We start from the raw sequence: 22099 nt of genomic DNA, 5'->3' as shown, positions 1-22099 counted from the left end.
ACTTCGTGGTGAGAGGAAACTAAGATTTTCCCTAGGGATTGTGTTCACTACAGTTTTATAGCTTACATTTGATTGCATCATAGAACAAACTTAAGACCGCGAATCAAATACTTTGAAATAAGTTTAGAATGTCATTTATTTAACCAGGAAGTTTTTCCTCTTGTGTAATAAACTTGATGAATTACTTAAAATGTAAAATATTTAAACATCTACTTTTAAATATAACAATTTAATATTGTTTTATCCAGTTCAACCAAAAATGTGCTATAACATCCCTACTTTTGTTTCCATGTTTGTATATAGTATATCCCAAAATAACTGTAATTTTATACATCTTCAGCAACTGCATACAATTCTGAAGTAACTGAACCAACCTTTCCTTAAGTTAAATCAACCGCCTTTTATTCTTACTAGGCTAGATACCTTATAACCTAGTATGGCCAGCTTGAACTTAGGATAATGAAACAAAGCTTATCCTTCCCAGTTGCCCAAGTCTACAATGAACCTTTCCTCCCTTCAATATAGAACTATCTAATCTAACCTAGCCGACCTTCAAATACTAAACGTGCCAAAATATTAACCTTCATAATTTAATAACTTCACTCTTTCTTCTGACCCAACCCATCTTAATCAGCCCAATCGAATGATACTGTAACCTAATCAAGCAATTTATTAACATTAAACATCTATACTGACTTGACTTTCTTCGGGAAAATAACAGAGAACATAATAGAGGTTCGGCAGTAAGACCATGGAAAACTTAATTATTTTCTTAAATAATAAGTGTACCAGATTACTTTTGATCCATTCTTTTTGGGACACCCTGTATTATATATAACATGTTCGTGTTTTGTGGACTTACCGCCTCTGTATGCACGGGGTGGACGGCGAACAAAAGACCAGCGACGGTGGCGAACCTAGCGTCGAGTCCGGCTACTACCAGCGCCACCCTTGTTAGTAGCGCGCAAGAGACTGCGTGTAGCAATATGTTGACTGCGTGAAACCAGACTGGCTGTAGCCCTCCCGCCCAGTGGTTCAACCTGCAACATATATACAATAGTTGTAGAAATGGTAGAAAAACCTTTGAGATACAATAAAACAGAATCAAAGTTAGTTTTGGAACTTAGGTCAGGTTATAGTGACTTGAACTCCCCTGCTAGAAACTTAAATCATCACCCGTAAAATAGTGAAATCATACTTTTCACTCTATCATAAAATCTGGAACCTGTTAAGATATTAAATATTACAGTATTAGGTTTGAATAAGCTGATGTCGGATGAATAGTTTTACTCTTATTTTAAGGTGGATTAGATGGAAAAGATAAATTCATATTTTTCTGTTTAGATGCTCCATTAAACGATGTAGCTGTTCATCTAAAAGCTTTAAGGTTTAAGTGATAATAATATATTTTATATTTTGTGTTTGTGTGTTTCTTGCACTTTGCTTTAAGCCAACATTATGAAAAACATTTATATTTTTTATTGGTTTCTCAGTAAATCAAATCAAATCAAATCAAAATCTGTTTTATTTTCAAAATTGTTTACAATATATATATACAAAATACGAAACAATAGTCCCGCATAGGCCGTAAAAAACCTGTGCGCGGGACAAAAAAAACAGTAAAATTCCTGTAAGTAAGTTTTACTGTCTCTTAAATGTATATTTTGCCCAAACTCATCTTTAAGGAGGATAGTTTAAGTATTTAACCAAATCTCACTGCATTTAGAGGATTTTAGGATTTTAATCATACAACGGTTAAGCTAAGAAACGAAAGAAACTCAAACTCCATTATTATTAGCAATTTCGTTAGGACCCTTTCATATTACCAGGACATTTAATAATTAACTAGTAGAACACTAAGACAATAATATTCTAATCTAACCTAGCCCACCTTCAAATACTAAACGTGCCAAAATATCAACCAGTGCAGTTGCTGTTATTCTAAGATATAATATTCCGTTTATAATATTCTGCTAACAATGCCTCTGACGATTCAGAAGACTATTAACGAAATTGCACCATAACAATAGTGTTATTTATTACCTCTTAAAATCGTTATTTATTGGAGTTGGATCGTTCGCAAGTACGTTGAAATAACTCATAATAACGACAACGGCCGCACACAATGAGGGGACATTATCAGTAAACGATTACAAGGGATAACCAGCGGCGTAGCTCTTGTATAATGGAGACAGCGCTTGTGTATAATGGGCATACAGCTTTGTATAACGGGCATACAGCTTTGTATAACGGGAACTGACTTGTGTATAACGGGCATACAGCTTTGTATAACGGAAACTGACTTGTGTATAACGGACATACAGCGTTGTATAACGGGCATACAGCTTTGTATAACGGGCATACAGCTTTGTATAACGCGCATACAGCTTTGTATAACGGGAACTGACTTGTGTATAACGGACATACAGCTTTGTATAACGGGCATACAGCTTTGTATAACGGGCATACAGCTTTGTATAACGGGAACTGACTTGTGTTTAACGGGCACACAGCTTTGTATAACGGGAACTGACTTGTGTATAACTAGTACCCGTTGTACAACAGGATAGCAAATACATGGGACAAGATTTGTGTAGTGGGAAAATAATTTTCTTGCATAATTGAGTCAGGACTTGTGTATAAGAGAAACAACAGGAATACACGCGAGATTTACCATTGCCAATGAAGTCCGTATGCATGGTTTTAAATGTGGTTCGGATTCCACTATAAACTGTAGGTCCCTTAGTTGCCATTAGCTGTTTCGGCTATTAATTAACAGCTGTGTCTAAGGAATGTCGGCCTTAGTCACTAACAAGACTACAAGATCGCGCCACTCATCCTACACTCATCTCCATTCATACTTGGCTTAAAATACCTACATAGTATGGTTGCCATTTCATAAGAAAGTAAAGTATAAAAGAAAAGTATAAAAGTGTACTAAACAATATGTGTTTTTAAATACCACCTTCACATCATAGGACAACAGACACAAGTACACACGCGTTTTAAATTACTCCAGGATTGGCTAGATTTGAACCAGAGACCTTGGAAACTGAAGCCTTGCACTCCACCACTAAATTGGTTCTCTCATATACTCATCAGATTTGTTCTACGTTTTCTAACTTAGGTTACAATTCTAGTATGGTTGTATTTATCAATAATTGAGGCAGAATTTCTTGTAATGTTAACCAATCTGCATACAATAAAACACCCTTTTTAGTCTAAAAACTATTTAAAATATACTAAAATGGTTTAGTAATAAATTGATAAAACTAATGATTAAAGGTAATTGACGATAACATATAACAGACCATTTTAAAGATTTAAATATATTGAATTTTATTACAAGTATCATTAACATTTTGTATTGATGCCATTGCAGAAAACACATTTTCTTAAATATGAGTAAAGTTTATTACGATTTTACTATATACAAATGTTAATTTTTGCTTACAAATCGTATGTCAACCTACTTAAATGAATTCCAAACAAACGATTCATTTTATTCCATACTGTGTAGTAAGAAATAATTAAACAGATTAAGTAAGAAATAATTAAACAGATTAAGAAAGTACTGGGAATAGTAGCGACACTAGGTTCAATTAGTTTTAAAAGCATACAAGATCAGTTACTTTTTCAAATTAAAGTCTCAGCACTGTTACAATATTCTAAAAGGAATCTGCAAAAGCTTTATGTATCTCTTTAGGGAATTAATCTAAGGAATTTAATTAGTCTTTTTAAAATCTTCATTACTGTAACATAAATGTTTCATTTAGATTCTGATAATTAAAATTTATATAAAAGCCCTTGATAAATTGCGCTCATTATCAGTTTGAAAACTTTGAAATTGTAAGATGAAGTAGGGCTCTTTGAGGGAAAGAAATAAGGTGAAATAATAAAAAAAGTTTTTTTTTTTGTAATTTACGACAAAGTAAGGAACTCTGTTGTTTAGATCATCATTATTCACCTCTCTCTCTCTCTATACTGATGTATAATACAGAGTGTCAGATGTTTCCATTTTCCTGGACACACACATACGCACACACTCTGTTACAACATGTTCGACAAGAACTTTCTTTATTGCCGGAATTAAAATAAGTTTTAGGAACGGTTAACCCTATTAATGTTTTTGGTTTTGATAATATGTTACGTTTCTAACAATGAAGAATTGGCAAAATTCCACAATGTTCTCTGAACACTGATGGCTCAATTGTGTCCTTTTCTGCTGTATGTTGTAAAAAAATAAAATATCTTCAAATATCACAATTCTTCCCTCGAGCACGGACTTGCAGTCCATTCGGGGGAATACTATTCTTACCACTAATAATGTATTCCTGTATTTATAAAGCTGAACAAAGTGATTTTATTTGATTTGATTTGATTTTTGAATTGCTGTCTACCCTAGTACAGCACATGACGATGATGATGTTAGTTTCACATGAGAGTATATCAAAATAAATATACTGTTTACAAACTCAAATAAACTTTAAAGACCGAGAATCACACGCATTAATTAAGTAATACAAAAATATCTGAAGCGAAGCAGGGAAATTTTAAAATAACGAATTTATTTCCATACATCAAACTTTGTTTTATTTTTATTTTTTAAATATCCTAGTAACAAATAAAATTCAAGCTAGAAAAGTGGTAGTTTGTTAGAAAAAAAAACACAAGACAAAGAAAGTGAGAAAATAGCATTTTCCTAATGAGAGTCTCAATGTGAACTTGTTTATGAACCATCTTCTTATTTTCCAGGCTTATGCATTATAAAGCTGAGGTCCCTATAGTGCATATGTATATATGAAATATGCATCGTGCTTCGGACTCTCTCATACTAAAAAATGTATTCTATATACCAAATATAGTTTTAATGTTCTTGTTTTTTCTTCTCAAAGCTAGTTCGTCATCAACACCTGAAAAATAATCAGCTTGAACGTTACTATTAATTCCCGCTTTTTTGTTTTTGAAATCTTGATGGCCATAAAATTATAAATAATTGAATAAGAAGTAAATGGTTTATATTAGTTATAATACTCTTTAGGAATAAAGTAAATAAGTAAAAATCTATAGAAGATCACCAACTACAATATGTGTGAGTTTAAATTATTTATTTTCTATAAACCTATTTATACTTATACTAGCTGTATCCGCGGGCTTTGCCCCGTTTAACTTCATATGTGAGCTCGTTCGCATGGCTCAATCACGTCCTGGTTGAAGTTCGTTCGCTACGCTCACTCACCTTTACGGTTGGAGCTCGTTCGCTGCGCTCACTTGCCTTCAGGTTAGCTCGTTCGCTAAGCTACCTCGCCTCCGGGTTGAAGTTCGTTCGCTACGCTCACTCACCTTCTGGTTTCAAATTAGCTGTTGTAAAATATTAAAAAAAATAATAGTGCTGCACTCGGTTGGTAATCCTTGTAACTTTAATGCTATTGAACATCATAGAACAGAACCAACTTGTTTAATTGAAACAGCTGTTATGATTCATTAATTCCATTTAAATATGGGTACTCATTAGGTTAACATGGGAAACTCCAGAACCACTGGGGCGGAGCCCGAGAGTCCGATTAGAATAAAAACCACTTAGTTTTCCTATTTAATGCCTAAAGAATCAGTGTACCAAATTTCAGCCTCCTAGGTAAGTGGGAAGTGGTAGAATTAGTGATGAGTGAGTGAGTCAGTCAGTCAGTCAGTCAGTCAGTGAGGGCTTTGCCTTTTATATATATAGATTTTGAAAAATATTATTTTTCATGTTATTCCCCACATAAGAAAATTATTATTTGCTAACACAATAAAATATGTTTTTATATTTAGACGAAACCAATAAGCATTAATAATTATGAGGCCTGAAAGAAAACCATAAAGAGCTCTGAAAAGTACATTTTAAATGTAATACTCTGATGTAATTATTTAAAGTGTATATTTAGGCGAGATATTTTTATCATTAAGCGCAACAGAAGTTAAATTTAAATATTATAACATTCTCATCTCATACAATGACTCACTAAAATCCTCTTATATTATAATAACCTTTTGTCTTACTCCCTGCAAATTACCCTATGTATAGTCTTATTTCTAGCTATTATAACTAATTAAAATATATTGGATACTTTAATAAAATACCGGTGGTTTAAAATCCAGTTTATAATGTACAGTTCAGTACAGTATAGTCAGTATAGTCAATCGCGAACAATTGTTGTCATAAATACTATTTAAATTAACCAACCAATTCCTTTATTAGATAAATCACAATTGTATTAAACTTTTTCGCTTTGTCGAGCAAAATATATTTACTAGAAACCGACAACTAATCAAAATAATCGGAAGAAAGTTGAACCAAAGAACGATGGAGAAACGTCCGAAAAACTGAAGTTGTAATTTATCTGTGAAACCCTTGGATTGATTCTGGCAGACTGCCACATGGGTATAATATTGTTGGGCGGCATCTTGGCTGGACAGCACGGTCCAATCTTTGTGGGTTTCTTTATATTCAAGGTGTTATTCACATTGGCCTGCTAATAGAATGATTTCTAAATTGTTTAAAATAAAATAAAATATTATTTCCATTCACTGTAAGGAGTTTACAAACAAGTATTCCACTGGTTTAACACTCTAAAAACATTGAATAAACACAAAATTATATATACACTAATACTAAATAAACAAATAACTATCTTTGTTTAAAACAGGTACAATTATTAACAATTATTAGCGTTTGAAGTTATAGGATTAAAAGTCAAACGGTTTATCAAAATATGTATTTCCCATATTTTTATATTAATTAATTTCAAATATTCGTCAATTACATTTATGATTGTACGTTTATTGGAATTCTTTGAAGATGAAATAAAAAATCAACAGCTTTGTAAATAAATGGAAAGAGCTATTTTAAAGCTTGATTTGTGTTTAGTCATTTGATATTCCTCTGAAAAAGAAAAGTTTTTTTTAAGGGCTTACATTATAGTGGGTTTGAAATTTTATCTTCAAATTAGCAGTCCAAAAGATATTTGACGTTTGAATTAATCTTAAACAGCTAAAATCGAAGACATACTATGTTTACTTTGCTAAATTCATTCTAGCCTGATTTTTAATTGCTCAAATATGAAAGTGAAATATTCGAGTTGACTTTGTTAACAATTAAGCTGTTCAGAACAAATAAACTTAAGATAAAGTCTAGAAAATTAACACCAAAACAATATATCTGCTAATTTAGCAAGCAACTTAATATGCCATCAAAAGAAGATCATATATTTTTTTTTGTTAGGATAAACTGGAAGAGACGGTTGATAATTCCTCTTATTATATTAATTTATAAACTGTTGGAACTAACAATATCAAATATGATATCAAATATGATATTGTGCAATACTGTTTTGAGTGGAATTAGTTCCAACATTTCCAGATCGTATTTCGCACATACATATACTTCTGTCCGATTAGGAATTAAAATTGTAATCATATGTTTATCATTTAAAACCACTGTACACGTGGGGTGGTTAGACATTTACTAAATGGCTTAGTTTGTTAAATTCCATTTGTCTATTTGTTAAATCGCCCATACAGTATTGTAATAAATAAATAATGAATCCTTTTACGATATATTAAATACTGTTTACTGATTTATAAATAAATCAGAACTGTCTAGTCACAAATTTAATAACGGAAAACAAATTAAAAGAAACCCAAGATTGGAGTTTGTTAATATTAAAACACCAGTGAAAGCAAAGTTCGGAAAAATGCCTGTTAATGAGTGAAAGTGAAAAGAAAGTAAGGGAGTAAAAACTGAACAACGTTTTCAATAAAAATTAAACTTTGAACATCAAACATTTTTGCAACAAAAACGTTTTGTCTGTTAACTTAATTGATAATTATTTCAGATAGTGGATGGTGGATTTTATAGGCTTTTTCACATTCTTGGAGAGTTTTTGAGCTTTCAGATATAAATTTGAAATGCTTACCTAATTTATTATTTTTTTGTAAGACGAGTTGTATAATCATTGAATATTTTATTTCCATAATTTATGGAAATGGACTTAATTATGATTTATCCTTCGGAATGTTAAACTTCGATTATATATAATTGTTTTATTTACTTTTAAACAAATTCATTACAAATCAAACACTGCTTGGAGATAATCTTAAGATAAAAAATAAATCAAATCAATAACTCTATAAGCGGTTGGATAAAAATCAAGCTTTCAAATAACTGCCATTCAGTTATTCCAATTTATTTGTGGAATTGTCATTTAAACTTCAAAGTCACCCAATAACCGTGTAATCTTTTATGTGTTTGATGCAAATTTGTTTTAAAGTACAACAGGATAAAATATGACGTATTTCATCAACAGTGTGATATTGTGTGTATTTCAAATCCTTTTAATAAATATCGCAATCATATACAGTTCAAACAAAGGCAATATTTGTCTGTTTAATAAATTACCTTCTTGATGAATTAAAAACATTTTAAATTATGTTGAGAAAACTATTCGCCTTATAATGAGAAACTACTTTGCACGTGAAGATACAAAAATTCCCCAAAAATACGCGTTACACAAAAAATCTATAAGCTAAACGATATGAAATATGTGGTAGGTCTTTCAATATGCTAGGAAAAATATTAAACAAATATCTAGCTTAGAACGTTTTGTAATTTTCAAAACAAATATTTTATATAATTATTTAAGTTATGTAAGTATTTATATTTATATTTAAGTTATGTAGATATTTGAGTAATTTTGTATTTGATCATACGTGAATATAACCCCTTAAAAACCTTAAATGTAAAGAAGCCCACAAAGATTCGACCGTCTCTGTCCAGCCAAGATGCCGCCCAACAATATTATACCCATGTGGCAGTCTGCCAGAATCAATCCAAGGGTTTCACAGATAAATTACGACTTCAGTTTTTCGGACGTTTCTCCATCGTTCTTTAGTTAAACTTTCTTGCGAACTTTCTGATTGGTCGTGGGTTTAAATCAACTATTTTAAAGACGAAGCAAAAAGTATCATAAACATTTACTTGATGAATATTTTGGTAGCTAAACGTAATATTTAATGAACTAATAAAACATTAGGCCTCTTTTGTAGGGTGTAATGTTTAATATCTTAATAATTTCATAAAAACAAACGTCTGACCTATAATATGAACTGAATTTATTTTTAGTAAGACTACTCACTATGTTTTTTGTGGAGTGTGAAAAATTGTAAACTTATTTGTCATGAAAGTTGAAAGCTACAATAGTATGAAGAAAAAGAGATTTTGTAAATATTTAGAACTTAAAATCTACAAAACGTTCGTTTAGAGTTACAAAGGAAACAAAAAATAACTATTTAACTTTACGTAAATCTGTTAGAATGCCAATTAACAAGAATATAATTAGGCTTAGTGTTGTTTCAATTGTAAGCGGATTTCCAAGCATCATTGTATGTGATTTGCTCGTTGTAACATTTGAACTAAACCTCTTCATGTACTCGTTGAAAAGCTCACAACTGAACAAAGTACTTTAGTTAGTTATAACTGTATATACAAGTAGGGTATTTTGCAAAGTTATCAATGTATATTAGTTATGTATGGATTGCAGAACTAAGTTTTATATTTAAATTATTTTACCTGAGAAATTAATTAAAATTACTAGGATTTAATCGTCCAGCTTTCCATTCACAATTTGTTTGTGTTGATTTTCGTTAGTGATCACATTATAAATGTTAAAAGTCTTTTTTTTTTACTGAATAAAAATGTAAAAAACTTATTAAGAGAGATTAATATTAATAAAAAAACTTCTTTATCAGTTAATAAAATTGGTAGTATGAGGTAAAATACTTTTACAAACAAACAAAAACAACTAATATAAAAAATATCACTAAGCAATTCAACTAATACAATAATAATCCTTCAGGATCTATTTTACTTAAACATTTTTGAAAGGACTTGTCCGTATAGAACATAAAAGATCAACTTCTATAACACGTATGTATTAAAAGGCGCCAGATTCTAATTATTTGAAAGCGCACAAAAGATCCAGACACTCCTTAAAATGAAGAGTTCTACAGCGCTTTGGCAATATTCTAAAAGGTGTCAAGTTGGAAGGTTTTTGTTCATATTTTGAACCTTGAGAAGTTAGGATTACTGGCTTAATCCTTTTAAGAAAATATGTTTCAATAGCAAAAACCGTAGATGTTTGACGTGGTTACATGTCTTAATGAGATATTTGTGTTTGTTTCATTCGTTTGTATACAACTTTCTTTGAATTCAAACTCCTTTAGGAATTCAAAACATAAATGAACCAAGAATCGTTCAACAGTTATGAATACTGATTGCATTCATATTTAGTAAGCTTTCCTTCTGGGTTTTGGTAAAATATATGCTCTATGTTAGGACATTTTTAATATATTTGTTTATTTTCCTTTAATCGTAAAAGGTTTTACTCTTATTTTATGGTGCATTAGATGGAAAAGATGATTTAACATTTTCGGTTTAGATGCTCCATTGTAACTGTTCATCCAAAAGCTATAACGTTTTAGTAATAATATTTTTTTGCGTTTTTGTAAGTTTCTTGCACTTAACTTTAAGCCATCATGATGAAAAACATTTATATTTTTTTATTGGTTTCTCAGTAAATCAAATCAAATCAAAATCTGTTTTATTTTCAAAATTGTTTACAATATATATATACAAAATACGAAACAATAGTCCCGCATAGGCCGTAAAAGACCTGTGCGCGGGACAAAAAAAATCAGTAAAATTCCTGTAAGTAAGTTTTACTGGCTCTTAAATGTATATTTTGCTCAAACTCATCTTTAAGAAAAATAGTTAAATTATCTAACCGCACTAATCTCACTGCATTTAGAGGATTTTAATTATATAAAGTATAAGCTAAGCAACGAAAGCAGCGCAAACTCCATAATTATTAGCAATTTCGTTAGGATCCTTTTATATTACCAGGACATTTCATAATTAACTAGTTGAACACCAAGACAATAATACCGTTTATAATATTCTGCTAACAATGTCTCTGACGATTCAGAGGACTATTAACGAAATTGCACCATAACAATAGTGTTATTTATTGCCTCTTAAAATCCTCGTTATTTATTTGAGTTGGATCGTTCGCAAGAACGTTGAAATAACTCATAATAACGACAATGGCCGCACACAATGAGGGGACATTATCAGTAAACGATTACAAGGGATAACCAGCGGCGTAGCTCTTGTATAATAGAGACAGCGCTTGTGTATAACGGACATACAGCGTTGTATAACGGAAACTGACTTGTGTATAACAGAGATATACCCGTTGTACAACAGGATAGTAAATACATGGGACAAGATTTGTGTGGTGAAAAAATATTTTTCTCTCATAATTGAGTCAGGACTTAAGAGAAACTGCAGGAATACACACGAGATTTACCATTACCAATGAAGTCCTCATGCATTGTTTTAATTGTACTAAACAATATTTGTTTTTAAATACCACCTTCACATCTTAGGACAACATACTCAAGTACACGTTTAACATTACTCCAGGATTGGCTAGATTTGAACCTGAGACCTTGGAAACTAAGGCCTCGCACTCTACCACTAAATTGGTTCTCTCCTATACTTATCAGATTGATTCTACAGTTTCTAACTTAGTTTACAGTTCTAGTTAGGATGTATTTATCAAGATTTGAGGCAGGAATTTCGTATAAAATTAACTAATTTGCATATAGTAAAACACCCTTTTTAGTCTAAAAACTATTTAAAATATACTAAAATGGTTTGGTAATAAATTGATAAAACTGATGATTAGAGGTAATTGACGATTAAATATAACAGACCATTTTAAATATGCAAATATAATTAAATTTATTACAAGTATCACACGTTAAACATTTCGTTTGTAGAAAACCCATTTTCTTAAATATGAGTAAAGTTAATAACTATTTTACTATATATGAATGTTTATTTTTGCTTACTGCCAAACTACTTATATGAATTCCAAACAAACGATTCAATTTATTACATACTGTGTAGTGAGAAATAATTAAACAGATTAAGAAAGTACAGAAAATAGTAGCGACACTTGGTTCAATTAGTTTTAAAAGCATACAAGATCAGTTACTTTTTCAAATTAAAGTCCCAGCACTGTTAAATTATTCTAAAAGGAATCTGCAAAAGCTTTATGTATCTCTTTAGGGAATTAATCTAAGGAATTTAATTAGTCTTTTTAAAATCTTCATTACTGTAACATAAATGTTTCATTTAGATTCTGATAATTAAAATTTATATAAAAGCCCTTGATAAATTGCGCTCATTATCAGTTTGAAAACTTTGAAATTGTGTGATGAAGCAGGGCTCATTGAGGGAAAGAAATAAGGTGAAGTAATAAAAAAAGTTTTTTTGTAATTTACGACAAAGAAAAAAACTCTGTTGTTTAGGCCATCATTATTCACCTCTCTATTGGGATGTATAATACGAAGTGTCAGATGTTTCCATATTTTCCCTGGACACACACATACACACACACAAACACTCACGCACGTACAGACACATTCTGTTACAGGATTTTTACTTTCAAAAGATTTTGTTGTAACATGTTCGTCTAGAACTTTTTTCATTGCCGGAATTAAAATAAGTTTTAGGAACGGTTAATCCTATGAATGTTTTTGGTTTTGATAATATGTTACATTTCTAACAATGAAGAATTTGCACAATTCCACAATGTTCTCTGAACATTGATGGCTCGATTATGTCTTTTTCTGCTGTATGTTGTAAATAAATAACATATCTTTTATTTGTGTCCACCTTAGTACGGTTGTACATGAGAGTATATCACAAATGAACTGTTTACAAACTCAAATTGAATTGAAAAGACCAAGGATCACACGCATTAATTAAGTAATATAAATTACCTGAAGCGAAGCAGGGAAATAAACAAAAAATATTTCCCTACATGAAACTTAGTTTTTTTTTTAGTTTTTTTATTAATTTAAAAAAATATTAAGTAAGAAATAAAATTAAAGTAAGTAAAGTGACAGTTAGGAAAAAACACAAAGACAAAGAAATTCTCAAAACTTGTTTTTATTCTCAAAACTATTCCGCAATCGACACCTAAATAAAACAGCTTATTCATATTAATTTCCGCATCAACGTAAAAGGCGTTTTTGGTTTTTGAAATCTTGATGGTCTTAAATATTATAAATAATTGAATAAAAAGTAAATTATTAGTTATAAATACTCTTTAAAAATTAAGTAAACAAATAAAACGCAATTGAAGATCAACATAAGATCGCCAACTACAATAAATGAGAATTTAAATGATTTATTTTCTATAAACCTATGTATACTTAAATTTGAAATATATTTTTTCTCACATGTTATTCCTCACATAAGAAAGTACTAAATGTGAAAATATCAGTGGTGTGTATTTATTAAACCCAATAAAATATGCGTTTATATTAAGACGAAACAAATAAGCATTAAGAATTATGAGGCCTTAAAGAAAGCCATAAAGAGCTCTGCAAAGTACATATTAAATGCAATACTCTGATGTAACTATTTAAAGTGTATATTTAGGCAAGATATTTTTATCATTAAGCGCAACAGAAGTTTAATTCAAATATTATAACATTCTCATCTCATACAATGACTCACTAAAATCCTCTTATATTATAATAATCTTTTGTCTTATTCCCAGCAAATTACCGTATGTATAGTCTTATTTATACCTATTGTAATAACTAATCAAAATTTATTGAATACTTTAATAAAATTCCGATGGTTTAAAAACCATATAAAGGTGTATAATATACAGTAAAGTCAATCGCGAACAAATAATAAAAAAAAATTATAATAAATACTCTATAAATCAACCAATAAATTTCATTATTAGATAAATCACAATTGTATTAAACTTTTTCGCTTTTTCAAGCAAAAGAGATTTACTATAAACCGACAACTAATCAAAATAATCGGAAGACAGTTGAACTAAAGAACGATGGAGAAACGTCCGAAAAACTGAAGTTGTAATTTATCTGTGAAACCCTTGGATTGATTCTGGCAGACTGCCACATGGGTATTGTTACAAGTCAGGAGCCCCGCACAACAATAGCCAGGCGCCGTCTCAAAAGGGTTGTTTGTCAAAACGAGATTTCTCCGAACGCACCAGTGATAGACAATAGACCTATGTCAACGGACTACGTGAATAGGCCCTCTAGAACCTTCTACACTTCTACGGCGTAAACACCTTTGTCTAGGCTACTAGTGGTCTCCAGAATGTTCCACGGCAAGCTTATATAAGGGACCGTCTTCCGGCACACGGTAGTTGAGTTGAGTTAAGTCTTCCGAGAATCATCGAAGCGACGGCACGCCGGTGTGAGTGACCAGTGCTAGTGGCAGTGACAGTGTAGTGACAGTGAGAGTAACAGTGTAGTGACTCTAGTGACAGTGTAGTGACAGTATTGTAACAGAAGTGATAAATCCTGTAGAGGCTAGCTGTAAGTAGAAACATTGTAAATTAGAATAGGCTTTAGCTAGGTTTAGATAGGGTAGTTAGGTGTTAGGTAATTGTAATTATTTGTAAATAGATACTAATTAGTGTAAATAAATAGTTATTATAAAATCGCCAAGTTTTATTGTAAAGAACCTGCTAAGCCCGCAACAATTGGTGTCAGAAAGCGGCATTATTTTGGCGATTTTAATTGTAAAATCTTGAGTGTAATTTTAGTTGTACTAGATATTAGTAAGATTCGAGGTCATTGTTACATATTAGTAATTTGTGTCGTAAATTTGTTTACAAAAAAAAATCATTTATTGTAAAATTATTTTAATTTTTTGGCACAAAAATGGCTTTCAAAGGGATGAAACTTGATGAGTTAAAAGTAGCTGATCTTAGGAGAGAATTAGAAGAACGAGATCTTGATACTAGTGGAACTAAATCAGCCCTTCAGGCACGTCTTAAACAAGCTTTAATTGATGCAGGTGAAGACCCAGATAACTTTTTATTTGAAACATCTGATATCAATAAAATACTAAAAAACCTAGAGTCAAAGATGTCAGAAAATAGTAAAACATTAGAGTCAAAAATGTCAGAAACTAGTAAAACTTTAGAAACCCTAGAAGCTAATATTGAGGCAAAAATGTCAGAAAGTAGCAAAACATTAGAGTCAAAAATGTTAGAAAATAGCAAAACATTAGAGTCAAAAATGTCAGAAAATAGCAAAACATTAGAGTCAAAAATGTTAGAAAATAGCAAAACATTAGAGTCAAAAATGTCAGAAACTAGTAAAGCGTTAGAAAACCTTGAAGCTAATATTGAAACAAAAATGTCAAATGTAGAATCAAAAATGCTAAACAAGTTAGATGAGTATTCTAGCAAAGTTGATGATTTAGAAAGTAGGATGAATGAAATAGATGAGAAATTTAATTGTATAGAAAAAAATCTAGAAGCTAGGTTAGTTAAGCTGAGGCAGGAAATGGCTGCATCGGGGAGCTTCACACCTGCGTCATCGGCTAGCACTGGTGAACTTCAGCAGGATAACGCCCTAGAAACGATCTCCAAGCCAGCGCCCACCATTGCTGCCGTTGCCCCTCAGAACGTCGTTCCTCACTTCGATGGCAAGACTCCCTGGGAGGACTACATGCTTCTCTTCGAGACAGCGGCTATGGTCCATGGGTGGACCGAGGAGACAAAGGCTTCAGCACTGTGCCTTGCACTACGGGGCGATGCATTAGCTGTTCTGCATGCTATGCCAATGGCGGAGCGGAAGAATTTCGCAGAATTAGTAAGAAGATTGGACATGCGCTTTGGACATCGACGTATGGACCAGCTCTACCGATCACAGCTGCGGAACCGGATCCAGAAGCCCAGCGAGTCACTTCAGGAGTTCGAAGCCGACATTGCTCGTCTGGTGAGAAACGCCTATCCATCGGTCACGGATGATGTCTACGAGAGCTTGGCAGTGGATAATTTCCTAGACGGACTACGTGAACCCGAGACTCAACAGGCAGTGAAGCTCGCCAGACCAAAGACACGGAGTGACGCACTGACACTGGCGCTGGAGTTCGAGGCTGTACGACAGTCGGTGAGAGGTCAGGCTCGAGTCCGTGTGGCAGACGCAGAACCTACAACTCCACTGGACATCGAGGACCTGGTAGAGAGAGTTCTGGAGGCACTCAAAAATCGTCACTGGCAGGCACGCTGTTGGAACTGCGGAGAGATGGGGCGTCCCCGGACTAAGCCTCATTCAATCCCTCCAGGATCGAAGCAGGAGTATGACTTCGAGTCAAATCATCGCACTGGGCCGGGCCATAAGAAGGCGGATGCACTCTTCAGAAAACAATATGGAGACAGTGGCAATCATTGTGCACGCAAGGAAGACTACAGTGCATCGGTTCGTCGTGTGATCGTCATTAACGACGAAAAGGACGAGAAGAAGCTTTCAGAGGACCAGAAGGGGGACCCAGACCTAAGGCACATTATGCAGTGGAAGATAGGCAATAAAGGAAGATCATCGTGGCAGGATGTGGCTCCCTTGTCAAAGAACGGGAAGATGATGGACGAGAAAGTCCGTCGCAATATATCTGGAGCAAGTGACAGGATGAGGGAGAGGTACGACGTGAAGGCCGAGAAAGGAGGCTTCACACCTGGAGACCTCGTGTGGCTACACAATCCCAGAAGGCGTCGTGGATATTCGCCAAAACTCCAGAACTCGTGGGAAGGACCCTACGAAGTTATTTCCCGTTTAAATGACGTCATCTACCGGATTAAGAAGCAGCCAAACGGCAAACCCAAGATAGTCCATTTCAACAGGCTTGCACGCTACAAAGGTGATCATGGCCAACGAGAGGAACAACAAGTTCGGAACCTGTCGACCGAGCCAAAAGACGCCGTGCCTGAGAGACGTGGGAACGAAGGACCGAGGCTGTTATACAAGGACCTCTTCACCTTGCCAGTGGAATATGCCTTGGCACACTGCGTAGCAGAAGACCTGAGAGCGTCGCGAGGTATAGCCACAGTCTTCAGAAAAAAAGTTTGGAGGGACCGAAGATCTTGAGCGTCAGAGCCCCACCGTTGGCACGACCCTTCACCTGAAGCGCAACGGACAGCATTTGTTCTACCTCGTAACAAAGGAAACGTCAAACAATAAGCCTTCCTACGAATCGTTGAAGAAAAGCCTGCAAGACCTACGTGACAAGCTCCTTCGGATTGGAATAAAAAAGCTTGCTATTCCCAGGCTGGGATGTGGTTATGACGGATTGGAGTGGAGGATCGTGAGGAATATGGTGCAGGAACTTTTCGAGGACACTGGCATCGACATTGTGGTCTGTGTATACAACCCGTGGGGAACCGGAGACATTATTGGTCCAGAAGATCTCAAGCTTCGAGAGAAATCTGTTCTGGGGCAGAACAGTCTTAAGGAGGGGGTAGTGTTACAAGTCAGGAGCCCCGCACAACAATAGCCAGGCGCCGTCTCAAAAGGGTTGTTTGTCAAAACGGGATTTCTCCGAACGCACCAGTGATAGACAATAGACCTATGTCAACGGACTACGTGAATAGGCCCTCTAGAACCTTCTACACTTCTACGGCGTAAACACCTTTGTCTAGGCTACTAGTGGTCTCCAGAATGTTCCACGGCAAGCTTATATAAGGGACCGTCTTCCGGCACACGGTAGTTGAGTTGAGTTAAGTCTTCCGAGAATCATCGAAGCGACGGCACGCCGGTGTGAGTGACCAGTGCTAGTGGCAGTGACAGTGTAGTGACAGTGAGAGTAACAGTGTAGTGACTCTAGTGACAGTGTAGTGACAGTATTGTAACAGAAGTGATAAATCCTGTAGAGGCTAGCTGTAAGTAGAAACATTGTAAATTAGAATAGGCTTTAGCTAGGTTTAGATAGGGTAGTTAGGTGTTAGGTAATTGTAATTATTTGTAAATAGATACTAATTAGTGTAAATAAATAGTTATTATAAAATCGCCAAGTTTTATTGTAAAGAACCTGCTAAGCCCGCAACAGTATAATATTGTTGGGCGGCATCTTGGCTGGACAGCACGGTCGAATCTTTGTGGGCTTCTTTACATTTAAGGCTTTTAAGGTGTTACATTCACGTTTTACCGTCTGCTAATAGAATAATTTGTAATTTGTTTAAAAGAAAATGGTATATTAATTACAATCACTGTAAGGAGTTTACAAACAAGTATTTAACTGTTTTACACTCTAAAAACATTGAAACACAAAATTATATATACACTAATACTAAATAAACAAAAAACTATCTTTGATTAAAACATCTACAATTATTGACAGCGTTTGAAGTTATAGGATTAAAAGTCAAACGGTTTATCAAAATATGTATTTCCCATATTTTTATATTTAATAATTTAAAATTTTCGTCAATTACAATTATGATTGTACGTTTATTGGAATTCTTTGAAGGTGAAATGAAATATCAACAGCTTTGTAAATACGTGGAAAAAGCTATTTTAAAGCTTGATTTGTGTTTAGTTATATGATATTCCTCTCAAAGACAAAAACGTTTTTTTTTTAAAGGGCTTTCATTATAGTAACTTTGAAAATGTATCTTCAAATTAGCAATCAAAAAGATATTTGACGTTTGAATTAATCTTAAACAGCTAAAATTGAAGACATACTATGTTTACTTTACTAAATTCATTCTTGCCTGATTTTTAATCGCTCTAAGCGTTTACCAAAAGTACATAAAATGGTAATGAGTAATTAATAATTAGAAGTATAGTACATAATAATAAGATGAAGAAATAATAAGATAAATAAAGAAACCTTAACAAAATATGTAAAATAAAGTTTGCCCCATTTTACAGATTTGTTTCACACCTATTTTTCACACGTATTTTAATCCATTTTGCATTAGCAATGGAAATAACAATACAATTTAAATGAAATTGTGTGATGAAGCAGGGCTCATTGAGGGAAAGAAATAAGGTGAAGTAATAAAAAAAGTTTTTTTGTAATTTACGACAAAGAAAAAAACTCTGTTGTTTAGGCCATCATTATTCACCTCTCTATTGGGATGTATAATACGAAGTGTCAGATGTTTCCATATTTTCCCTGGACACACACATACACACACACAAACACTCACGCACGTACAGACACATTCTGTTACAGGATTTTTACTTTCAAAAGATTTTGTTGTAACATGTTCGTCTAGAACTTTTTTCATTGCCGGAATTAAAATAAGTTTTAGGAACGGTTAATCCTATGAATGTTTTTGGTTTTGATAATATGTTACATTTCTAACAATGAAGAATTTGCACAATTCCACAATGTTCTCTGAACATTGATGGCTCGATTATGTCTTTTTCTGCTGTATGTTGTAAATAAATAACATATCTTTTATTTGTGTCCACCTTAGTACGGTTGTACATGAGAGTATATCACAAATGAACTGTTTACAAACTCAAATTGAATTGAAAAGACCAAGGATCACACGCATTAATTAAGTAATATAAATTACCTGAAGCGAAGCAGGGAAATAAACAAAAAATATTTCCCTACATGAAACTTAGTTTTTTTTTTAGTTTTTTTATTAATTTAAAAAAATATTAAGTAAGAAATAAAATTAAAGTAAGTAAAGTGACAGTTAGGAAAAAACACAAAGACAAAGAAATTCTCAAAACTTGTTTTTATTCTCAAAACTATTCCGCAATCGACACCTAAATAAAACAGCTTATTCATATTAATTTCCGCATCAACGTAAAAGGCGTTTTTGGTTTTTGAAATCTTGATGGTCTTAAATATTATAAATAATTGAATAAAAAGTAAATTATTAGTTATAAATACTCTTTAAAAATTAAGTAAACAAATAAAACGCAATTGAAGATCAACATAAGATCGCCAACTACAATAAATGAGAATTTAAATGATTTATTTTCTATAAACCTATGTATACTTAAATTTGAAATATATTTTTTCTCACATGTTATTCCTCACATAAGAAAGTACTAAATGTGAAAATATCAGTGGTGTGTATTTATTAAACCCAATAAAATATGCGTTTATATTAAGACGAAACAAATAAGCATTAAGAATTATGAGGCCTTAAAGAAAGCCATAAAGAGCTCTGCAAAGTACATATTAAATGCAATACTCTGATGTAACTATTTAAAGTGTATATTTAGGCAAGATATTTTTATCATTAAGCGCAACAGAAGTTTAATTCAAATATTATAACATTCTCATCTCATACAATGACTCACTAAAATCCTCTTATATTATAATAATCTTTTGTCTTATTCCCAGCAAATTACCGTATGTATAGTCTTATTTATACCTATTGTAATAACTAATCAAAATTTATTGAATACTTTAATAAAATTCCGATGGTTTAAAAACCATATAAAGGTGTATAATATACAGTAAAGTCAATCGCGAACAAATAATAAAAAAAAAATTATAATAAATACTCTATAAATCAACCAATAAATTTCATTATTAGATAAATCACAATTGTATTAAACTTTTTCGCTTTTTCAAGCAAAAGAGATTTACTATAAACCGACAACTAATCAAAATAATCGGAAGACAGTTGAACTAAAGAACGATGGAGAAACGTCCGAAAAACTGAAGTTGTAATTTATCTGTGAAACCCTTGGATTGATTCTGGCAGATAGTCCGGTAATTAAAGAGAAATATATAGCGGAGGTTCAACAAAATTAATTCAAAAGGTTTTTCAACGGATTTCATTAGTTTTATACCTCCTCACAACACAAAAAAAAGTCTACCAAAATCTGACTTGGGGAAGTACCTGAATAATGGTATTTAAATTAAAATAATAATCGCTCCGTAAAAAAAACAGATAAAAATATTATTGCTATATATAGGTTTTAGTATATCGTTTTTAATGTTTTGAAGGGCGGGGAAACTAAATATGCAACTTAAAATGTGATTTGACGTCATTTTACACCGCAAAATGGCCGCCAAAATCGATTCATGGGGAAAAAACTAAAATAAAACTTACTTCTAGATAATAGTGTGCAGTATATCGAATTCAATGTTCACAAGGGTGGCAAAACCAAATATACAACTTAAAATATGATTGTATCTAATTTAAAAGCATAAGATGGAAGTCACCAAAATACGCTCCATGGAGGAAAGTTGAAAAACTTACCTTTAGAAATAAATAACTTCTTGATCAGCATAGTACGTATTATTAAATTTAAAAAAAGTAAATAAAAGAAACGTCTTTAGAAATAGCCTATCTTTAGAACTAGGTTTTAGTTTTCGATCTTAGCTTTTATAAAATACCAGTAAACTAACATGCAACTTAAAATGAGATTTCACATTATGAGACAGTAAGACGGGGTACCGGGGCACATGGATTATTTTTACATAGGATACTGTATTAAAATAATGGTATAATAGTGAAGAAATAAATCGATTTCAATGAACAAACTTTTTAATACAAATACAGCCGACAATTCATACTGCTAATAATATACTGTTAAAATTGACTGAAGTGTTAAAAAATAGTCCCACATGTCTATCATTTGTCACCTTTTTAGAAACTGTTACTCTGAAATAAATTACTATGTTACTTCAATATTTTCACTCAAATCAAGGGTTTGCCCATTTGTGCATGTGATCCCTTTACACTGACCACATGCTAAGTTGCATTGAAGACCATTTTTCCTGCAAGAACATGTATTTTTGGAACACATCCCACTACAGTTGCACTTAATTATCTTTAGTAGAGCCTCTGGTGCTGCAGGCTGTTCCATTCGGTGTGGCTTCAATATGGACTTGTTAGCTGTGTTACATAGAACCCAGCCCCACTGTGTCGCATCAATCTTGATGCCTAGCCATGCCTGAACTTGATGGTAAACCCGCTGGCTATGAAATCTGGCCGCATCTGTTGTTGGTGGTAGGCGTTCAGGGGGCATATAACTGGAACTTGAGGCTACCTTTTCCGTGAACTTCAAAGCACGTTCAGAGTTCAAATCAGAACCATTCTTGCAACCATATATGGTTGCAATGGCCTTATTACCAGCCAGCTCAATTTCCTTACGCTTGACATTTTCAATCATGAACAATTCAGCGATTTCCTTCAGATTGTGGTATTTGTTCATGGCTGAAAGTTTTCCAATT

The 22099-nt window shown here is 32.8% G+C and overlaps 1 protein-coding gene across 1 annotated transcript in view; it reads right to left on the bottom strand.

Moving 5' to 3' along the window:
* Positions 1-22099, bottom strand: part of LOC129005988 (protein O-mannosyl-transferase TMTC1-like) — a 105971-nt gene that overhangs the window by 31067 nt on the left and 52805 nt on the right. The window contains exon 2 of the mRNA XM_054435069.1: positions 863-1040. Within this exon, the coding sequence (XP_054291044.1) occupies positions 863-1040 (178 nt within the window). The remainder of the gene's footprint in view (positions 1-862; positions 1041-22099) is intronic.

The sequence above is a fragment of the Macrosteles quadrilineatus genome, unplaced genomic scaffold, assembly GCF_028750875.1.
Source record: "Macrosteles quadrilineatus isolate MER2022 unplaced genomic scaffold, UCM_ALF_1.0 Scaffold_51__1_contigs__length_872494, whole genome shotgun sequence".
In the NCBI taxonomy this organism is placed as follows: Eukaryota; Metazoa; Arthropoda; class Insecta; order Hemiptera; family Cicadellidae; genus Macrosteles; species Macrosteles quadrilineatus.
The sequence above is the reverse complement of the archived record's forward strand: the minus strand, read 5'-3'. Positions and strand labels throughout refer to the sequence as shown.